The following is an 8,931-nucleotide window of genomic DNA, read 5'->3' as shown; positions in this document are numbered from 1 at the left end:
ATATTCATTTCTTGGTTGATTGTCTGTCTCTCATGCACATCCACATAGACCAGAAGATAAGCTCCATGAAGGCAAGCATTCTGCCTCTCGTGTTCACTGGTTTCTATTGCCAACCTGAAAAGCAATGGCACATAGTAGGCACCATAAATAGTAATTTGAATGAATAAATCAAAGAAAAGCATGGTATGTGCATTATTATCACAACTATGTAAAAACATATACCCATAAGAATAAATTCAGTGATGGTAATAGCTATGCTGAAGCGCTGGGTTACAGGAGATTTTAAAATTCTCTTTTCTGTCTTTTCTTTACGGTCGTTGCACTATTTCTAGACATTTAAAAAAAATCCCTGTTATTTGCACCTTGTAATAAGTATTAAGATAGCCTAATGCAATAAATACTAAATCAAATGTTTCCTTGGGAGGTTTTTCAAATCTGCTTAATGGATTTTACTTGAAGCAATACAATGGCACGGTGAGTAGATACAGCTTAACCCCAAGGGATTTTAGAGGGCTTGTGATTGCAAATCCCCATAAATTGACCAGATTTTTAAAAATATTTTTTATTTTAGAATAGTTTTATATTTACAGGAAAATTGCAAAGATAGCACAGAGGGTTCCCACATCCTCCACACCCAGTTTCCTGTTATTAACATCTTACATTCATATGCCACATTTGTCATAACTAATGAACCAATATGGATACTTTTATTCATTAAAGTTCCATGCTTTATTCAAATTCCCTTAGTTTTTATCTAATGTCCTTTTTTTGGTTCCAGATGCCATTCAGGACACCATATTACATTTACTCGTCCTGTCTCCTTGGTCTCTTCTTGGCAGTGACAGTTTCTCAGACTTTCCTGGTTTTGGATGACCTTGACAGACGTGAGGGATACCGGTCAGCTATTTTGCAGATGACCCCCTATTGGGATTTCTCTGATGTTTTTCCCATATTAGGCTGGGGTTATGGGTTTTCGAGAGGACTATTACAGACAGTGCCACTCTCAACACATCTTATCAGGGGTACGGGCGATAAACTTGACTTCCCACTATTGATATTAACTTTGATCACTCGGTCAAGGCAGTTTTTGTTCTGAATTATTTTTACTTACCCATAGAGAAATAATTTCCCTAGAATAGCCAATTTGGGTCTGTTGGGTAACCTCGTTTTTTAACATTTTATGGCACTTACCACGCACCAGGCACTGTTTGAAGTTTAACATATATTAATTCATTTGAACTCCGCAACAACCCTTTGAAGTAGATGCTACTCTCCCATTTTACAGAGGAGAAAACTGAGGCACAGAGAGGTTAAGTGACTTGTCCAGGATTGCATAGCTAGTAATTGGCACAGGTGGTCTGACAGCAGAGTGCTTGTTCTTAACCACTAGACCACACTGCCTCTACACAAGGAGAACTTATTGTCTTAAATGGGGCACCTTAATTCTTTTGAAAGTTATATCTTTACAGTATATGGCAATGAGATCTAGCTCCTGAAGTAACCTCTTAATTGATATGTTTCCCTCTTGATGGTTATTTCCAACTCCAGCCAACCCACCACTCAAGCTCAGTCTCCCACGGGCACGCCTGCCATGCACTGACTGTGGAATCCGGTTGTCTACAGAATTAAGCCCCGCTCTGCTGGTACGGCATCCTGGGCTTCCCCGGACAGCATCCTACATGCTCTTTCTGAAGCAGGCCAATTGCCATGACTTCAACACACCTGCTCTTCCCGCCACTGCCTTGAATTGTCTTTCTCTCTGGATCTTGCTAAAGCTCCAAGACACTGACCATGAGTCTTCAGAAACTTCCCACATCCCCACAGCAGAAATACTTCTCTCTTCTCTTTATTCCCACCAGACCTTGTCCCTGGACCACAGACTTTCCTCTCCTGCCTCCGAGTTTTGCATACACGTTTAATATCTTCTATTAAATTCTTGGCATCTGGAGGCCAGGTACCTTATCACACAGCAATAATGCCTTCCAGAATAGGACCTCAATAAATGTCAAATGGAATCAACCCAGTTTCTATTTTAAAACGTCAACTGTTTGATCGACTCATTTACTACTTGCTTCTGAGTGGCATTATCTGCCTATACATCTCTTCTTCCAATATTATCAGTGAGATTTCACTGTGTCCTCATATTTTATATAGTGCTTTATTTATTACAGCTGGCAGATCAATGCTGTATGGTTAGATTCATAGGTCAGGCCTCCTCCTGGTCTTTCTGACTGAGATGCTACCTGCATCTCCATCTTTAAGATAATGGAAGAGTTGGACCACTCTGTTGCAATTGGCTGTGACCTTGGGCTGTTTACACAAGACCTCTAGGCCTCTCTCATGGGTCGTTTGTGAGGATTATCGAGATCAGGAATAGAAACCCCTGACATAAATAGTAATGAGTGTTAACAGGGGCTAGGACTCTTCTCTACGTGTTATGTGTACAACATGTTCACTCCTCACAACAGACTTACGCAGAAACCACTCTTGTCCCCATTTTACAGTTTGGGAAACTGAGGCACATTCAATGCTACACAGAAGATGAGGAGAAGACCTAGACGTTGGACTCAGGACAGTCAGCTCACACTCTTTGTGAACACCTGCTCCCCACTAAGTCCTTTGTGAGACAGCTACCCTCAAAACTAAAACATTCTGTCTCTTTCGATGGCCCATGGAGGGAATGCACACAAGAGGTGATCTGGGACCCCTGCTGTCTCCCGTTTACTCAGGTCCTCAAAAAGAAAACAATTTAGCAAATACTGTGTGCCTCACATATTCAAGGCATGAGCAGAAGTCTGGCAAAGCCAATGCAAGTTGTGATGTGAAGAATGAGTTCCTTGCTTCCGACTTATCTCTTTCAAGAAGATCTCTTTCACCACAGTGAAGACTGACTTCCTACAGGAATGACCATGCTTCACTACTTACTGCTGGAGGGGACACTGTGAGCACGGGACCTTATAGTCTGTTAGGGCAGATGCCTGAGATCTGTGTCACGCAAACTTACGCTCTTCAGGAATGGCTCCTCATTGCACTGATGGAAACCCCACATGACACCTTTATGAGTCCTAAAACTGAGTGACTGGTCTTAGGATATAAAATAATTGGAGATGCTGGCTTCCCCTAAAAACTATCGAAACACAGAGAATAAATTCCAGCATTGTTAACCAAATTCTGGCAATTGTTTATGACCTCATCAACAGGATGCATTATTGACAAAAACCATACCTGGACCTCTCAAAGAGGGTGCCGTGGTACCCAAGGTACAGTGAATTATAGAACTGTCGGTAGCTACTAAATAACTTCTTTGACTGGTGATGCTGTCTTGGCTTGCATGAGTTAAGAGTTGGGACATATTTCTGCTTTTGTTTTCACTATAACCAAATCTGTGACTTTGGGGTCAACCTGTGATCCTCAACCAGGGGTGATTTTGCCCCCAGAGGACATTTTCAGCTGTCACCACTTGAGAAGGTTGCTTCTAACAACAAATGGGTAGAGAGCAAGGATGCTGCTGAACATCTGACAATGCACAGAACAGCACCCACAACAAAGAAGTATCCAGCTCAAAATGTCGATAGTGCTGAAGTTGCACATCCCTGGTGTAGCCCACGCTCTGTTTCTCAGTTCTTCTAGTCAATGGTGAGAACGCGTAATAGAGTGAAACTAATTTAAATGTTTTGCCCAAATGGATGCCATATGCAAACATGTAGACCTCAGAACTCTTTCTCAGTCCCCTTTTGGCATGAAGGTTGCACACATCCTAGGAACTGGGTGGGTGGGAAGGACAAGAACATAAATGCACGTTAGACCCTCCTGTTTCTGGGCTTCTCTTCTCTCCATGCCCTGTTTTAAAACTAAAATGTAGGTTTATGTAACTTTGTAATATCCCAAGACCAGACTAGGGCCTTCTCCCCATGTCCCATTACTCCGCCCTCTGCTCGTCACAGCCCACATCACAAAATTACATATTCAGAAAAAAAATAATGAGTGTTACTCTAAATCACATTTATAAAATTTGAAACCGGCAAATGGAAAGCTAGTAGTTTTTAGTGAGCTTTACCGAAGGTTCCCTCAAATTTAAGACATCATATTTGCTATTCACATAGAGTAAAAAGGAAATTTATCTTCAAATATCATAGAAACTTAATAGTTATTTATGACAATTCCCCCTCTTGTCTGCACATCGGTGGTTTACCAGTAGCTTTCTTTCCTTTCCTTCAGCCTGTTCCCCATTCATTCGTCGTTTTCCACAAATATTCCCTGGGGCATCTTGCTGTCTTCTGCTGAGAATCCAGAGAGAAAGAGGGGACATTGCCACCTCCTGAGAACCCAGAGAGCCATCCCCTTCCTGTTCCTTGCTGGGGGTTCGAGGGGAGGGGTTCTCTCTTCATAGGGTGAGGTCCAACCTGGAGAAACAGGGGAACAGAACTTTCTGGTTAGGAATATCTGGACATCACCCCTCGGAGGGTCCTCAAACCCACCTATCTTCAGGAAGTGCTAATTCTTGCTCACCTGCTCAGATGGGCTTCTATTAGTTTTAATAAAATCAGAGAGATCTTTGCCATGTTACTCAAGGAGTTTCTGGCTCTCTACGTTTGTGTGTTAAAAGTTTAAGTGGACGAAGTGGGTAGTGATGTTAGGGCTTTTGTTTAAGCTGGACTTTGAAATTCTGTTAACCTGTTTGACAGTAACATGTCCCTCTCTCTGCCTCTGTAGCTGCCTGTGCACCAACGAAACAGCTACCTCCACCCTCTGTGGTCAGCGTCAGGAAACCAGGGAGATCTGGCCACGAGTCTGTGTCTTCGTGCCTCCTTAAATCTCAGGCAGCAATATTTCAGGCGGAAAATAGGTACTGTTCAGCTCCACAATTTCCTCCAAACGGTGAAAGGAAAACGGCACCCCTGACTTCCACCTGGAGAAGGCTACAGGGTTGCCCGGGCTCTTCTAATAAAGGCGGAAAGTGTCAATGGCTTGGTGATTACTGCCTTTCGCCCTTGGACAGAGAAATGAGATCACTATGTTCACGAAGCATAGGAACGGCCGCTGCCGCCGCTGCCGGGGCTGCTGCATCCCCTCCCTGCTCGGCCCGCATTACATCACCGGCAAGCTCTTGCTGGTGGGGGGAGAGGAGGCTTCGCCAGGCACTCAGCCCCAGATGGAGGAGGATAAACACGGAAAAACAGGGATAAAGGGGGAGAGGGCGAGGAAGAGAAAAAAGGAAAAAGCAGGACCAGGTTTCCCACCACCACCCAGTGTGAGTATGGTGGGGGAGGTATTGCACCCGCTCCACATCCTTAAGCAGCCGCACCCCAAATCCCGTTCCCGCACCGCCCCCAGCCGCCCTCAACTCCCAGTTCCAAGTCCAACAAAATCCGATATCCAAAGCGGCCAGGAGAGCTGCCTGGAGAGGCCCAAGCGGGAAGGCAGAGAGGCGCCCGGGGACTGGGAGGGACCGAGGCGCCCGCGCCTTGGAGGAGCGGGGGGGAAGGCGGTCGCCGCTGCGCCCCCGCCCGGTCCAGCCAGCGGTGCCTCCCCCGCCAGGCGACAGCAGCCAGAGGGGGGAGGCAGAAGCGCCTCCTCCCCGCCGGGAGCCGAGGCGGCGGCGCAGGGGGAGGAAGGCGCCTCACCTTGCCCCCGATGAGGGGCGGATCCTGCCATGGCAGCGCCGACGAGCGATAGCGGCGGCGGGGGCGCCGGCGAGCGGAGCCCATCCAGCAGCCCCGGGAGCTCCACAGGAGCCGGGGGCACCGCGGCGGGAGCTCGGGACGGCGGGGACTCGGGAGCCCGGAGCGCCACGGTGACGGTCTCCGGCCTCCCTCCGCTCGAGGACTACGAGTGCAAAATCTGCTACAACTACTTCGACGCGGACCGGCGCGCGCCCAAGCTGCTGGCGTGCCTGCACACCTTCTGCCAGGAGTGCCTGAGCCAGCTGCAGCTCCGCGCCGCCGCCGCCGCCGCCGCCGCCACCGCCGCGCCTGAGCGCCCGCTGCGCCCGCCGCCCTGGCACGGCCCGCCCGGCGCCATCGCGTGCCCCGTGTGCCGCCACCGCACGCCGCTGCCCGACAGCCGCGTGCACGGCCTGCCCAACAACACTAAGCTCGCCGAGGCCTTCCCGCTGGCCCTGCGCGCCGCGCACGACCCGCTGCCCCAGGACCGCCTCCCGCCGCTGCCCGCGCGCCGCCCAGCGCCTGCAGCGGCCCCGCCGCCAGCCCCGGCCCCGCTGCCGCCGCCGCCGCCCGCCGAGGACGCGGCCCACGGGCCACGCGCCCGCGCCGGCCTGCGCGCCCCGGGCGCATACGAGAGCTGCCAGAACTGCAAGCGCGCCGCGCTCACCGCCGGCTGCGTGTGCGTCGTCTTCTCCTTCCTCTCCATGGTGGTGCTGCTCTTCACCGGCCTCATCTTCGTCAACCACTACGGCGGCGGTGGCGGCGGAGGACCCCCCGGCGGCGGAGCGCCCCCTGGCGCGGCCCCAGCGGCTGGGTCGCCCTCGCCCTCGCCCGTGGGGCCCATCTGCCTGTCGGTGGCCAGCATCTTGGCGCTCTTCTCAGTCGTCGTCACTTGGGTCATCTGCTGGCTCAAGTACCGGCCCGACGGCGCTGCCGCGGGCTCGGCTGGAGGCGGCAGCGGCGGCGGCGGCGGCGGCGGCCCGAGGGCGCGGGCGGCGAGCGGCCCGCGGAGGAGCGACACGTAGCCAGACCGCATGCCGGCCACCTGCCCGCACCTCCAGCCGCGCGCGGCCCGAGAGGAGGGGGCCACTGGCTCGGTGCGCTCGAGCTTCTCCGCCCTCTCCCTGCGGACCCCGGACGCGCACCCCATCGCCGCCCGGCCACTGCAGGGCCTGGGGTTTCCTCCTCTCGGGCTCTCCACGTCCCGCCTCCTCCGCACTGGGCCAGAGAGGGACATCGATGAGGCGGAGATGCCTCTTGGGAGTCCATCTTCCCGGTCTGTGCAAGATCCATCTCCGCTTCATGCAGCACCTTCATCCTCGCCAGCGTGGGCAGCCGTCCTTCCCCAGAGTGCGAGGATTTGCGAAGAGAAGAGGAGAGAGGAGTGGAACCCCCGTCGCCCCGCCTGAAAGGTGGTTTTCTGGCTGCGGTGACTTTAGAGTTTCTTTAAGAGTATAGGTGCGCGCGCGCACACACATCTGCAGCAGTTGTGAGTGGCCTTGAATTGTCCAGAGGAAGAATGAATGAGATGTAAACGTGAGAGAAAGGTTTCCTTGCCTCTGGAGGTCCTGGAAAGTGAGTGACCTGGAGCGCTGAGAGTGATGTACACTCCCCCGGGACACGGTGCGGGCGCGAGTGGGGAGACTGGACGTACCAACCTCCCGCAACTGTCCGCGATTGGGCAGGTGCGCAGCGCGCGTGCGCTCTCGGGTCCGCTTGCCGTCTCCGCGGTGCAGAGAGGTGGCGCGGCACACGAGATGATGATCTTGCTGCCCAGGGTCTGGCAGAGCCCAAGAGTCCCGGAAACTGGGCTCCTGGAAACTTAAGGTTATTTCATTCACGGTGTAACAATCAGGAAGCCATTTCATCTTCTGTAACTGGACTCAGGGAGCTTAAAGAGCCCGTTCTCCCCTCTCCTCTCAAAACTGACTTACTGTTGCCCCCACCTGGAAGATATTAAAAGTTATTCGCGCAGAATATAAACTGTAGGCTTCCCCCGCCTCTTTTCTTAATTTCATTTTTTAAATAACTTATTTTGGAAGATCCAAATCTGGAAATTTTGTGCATTAAAATTTCCAGGAAAGTTGTTTGGTAAGCAGTAACATTTCTCCCGTACCTCCAGTCCAAATACATTTCGAAATTAGGAGCAGAAAATAAAGCAGTGTTGGTAATTGATTCCAGATTTTATACTGTGAAACAACTAATGACTTTCCATTATCTGATAAAATAGAAAAATAGTGCCCAAAGATGAAATTGACAAGTCTTTCTTCCTTTGATTATAAATATATATATAACATCACAAAAATATTATTTTGAATTTCGCTGTTTGATATTGTTGGAAATCACTGAAATGTCCACAATTGATCACATGAGATGAAAAAGAATATATATCTGACTTTGTAACTAAAAAGATGGATTGCAAATGTATGTTGCAGGTGGATTAGATGCCTTTTTAAAGAGAAAAAAAACCCAACTGTTCCAAATGAATTTTATATGAAAACATTCTTTATTCCATATTTTGAAATTTGGAATAAGACAAAGTTTTCCTGCTTGAAAATCACAGATGCTACTAAGAGTATGCTATTATTCCTTGTGTATTTATGCAAGCTGTCTGCATGACATCCTGACACTATTCTATTAACTGAACTTGAATGGAGCATTTGTATCTGTTATACAAGTGAAATAATTTATTGGCCATTGATAAGTGATATGGCTGCAATTTAGGAATTGCAATATGATGTGTTTTATGTCTGCATTGTCTTAATAAAGACCAGGAGCATTTATAGAAAAGCCTATTTTTCATGAAATTTATTTCAGGGGGAAATTGCTCCAAGTTATTTGTGTGGTACTTCTCTTCCTGAAACACATCTCTCCATCCAAACCCTAATTTCACATTTTGCATGGGGCTGAGAGAGAAATAACTCACACATGGCAATGCACATCGCTAGGGTAGACATTTCATGAAATTATTTCTAGGGTTTAACAGGGCTCCTGAAGGCCAAGTGAGATCTGTTGTATTCTGAAGGGAGGAGCTGCTTACCCATCCGCTGCTATAAGATCCGCTACAACTAAACTCTGTTGTCAGAGTTTGTTCTTGGTTCCTTCAAAATATTTTCAGGTTCCTAATATTTTCAGGTTCCTAATCCTAAGAATCAGAGATTGGTTTTAATTTATTTATACCTCCACCAAGTAACTTGCATTACTTCTGAATTTGTTTTTGTCTTTTACTCCTTGTATACCTCCAATGCTGAGATTGTGTTTGCATTCA

At 49.1% G+C, this 8,931-nt stretch overlaps 1 protein-coding gene and 1 long non-coding RNA gene across 2 annotated transcripts; one reads left to right on the top strand and one right to left on the bottom strand.

Annotated features, from left to right (window-relative positions):
• Positions 1-546: 546 nt before the first annotated feature.
• LOC138924569 (uncharacterized) lies at positions 547-5,441 on the bottom strand. Its single transcript, XR_011439515.1, has 2 exons — positions 4,510-5,441; positions 547-4,403 (listed from the first exon to the last, which is right to left on the bottom strand). It is a non-coding gene; the product is annotated as an uncharacterized lncRNA (long non-coding RNA).
• A 67-nt stretch (positions 5,442-5,508) lies between these two features.
• RNF228 (ring finger protein 228) lies at positions 5,509-7,962 on the top strand. Its single transcript, XM_070269335.1, has one exon. It carries the CDS (start codon positions 5,654-5,656, stop codon positions 6,686-6,688), a length of 1,035 nt encoding a protein of 344 aa, XP_070125436.1. The 5' UTR covers positions 5,509-5,653; the 3' UTR covers positions 6,689-7,962.
• Positions 7,963-8,931: the final 969 nt, after the last annotated feature.

The sequence above is a fragment of the Equus caballus genome, chromosome 6, assembly GCF_041296265.1.
Source record: "Equus caballus isolate H_3958 breed thoroughbred chromosome 6, TB-T2T, whole genome shotgun sequence".
NCBI classification, from domain to species: Eukaryota; Metazoa; Chordata; class Mammalia; order Perissodactyla; family Equidae; genus Equus; species Equus caballus.
The sequence above is the reverse complement of the archived record's forward strand: the minus strand, read 5'-3'. Positions and strand labels throughout refer to the sequence as shown.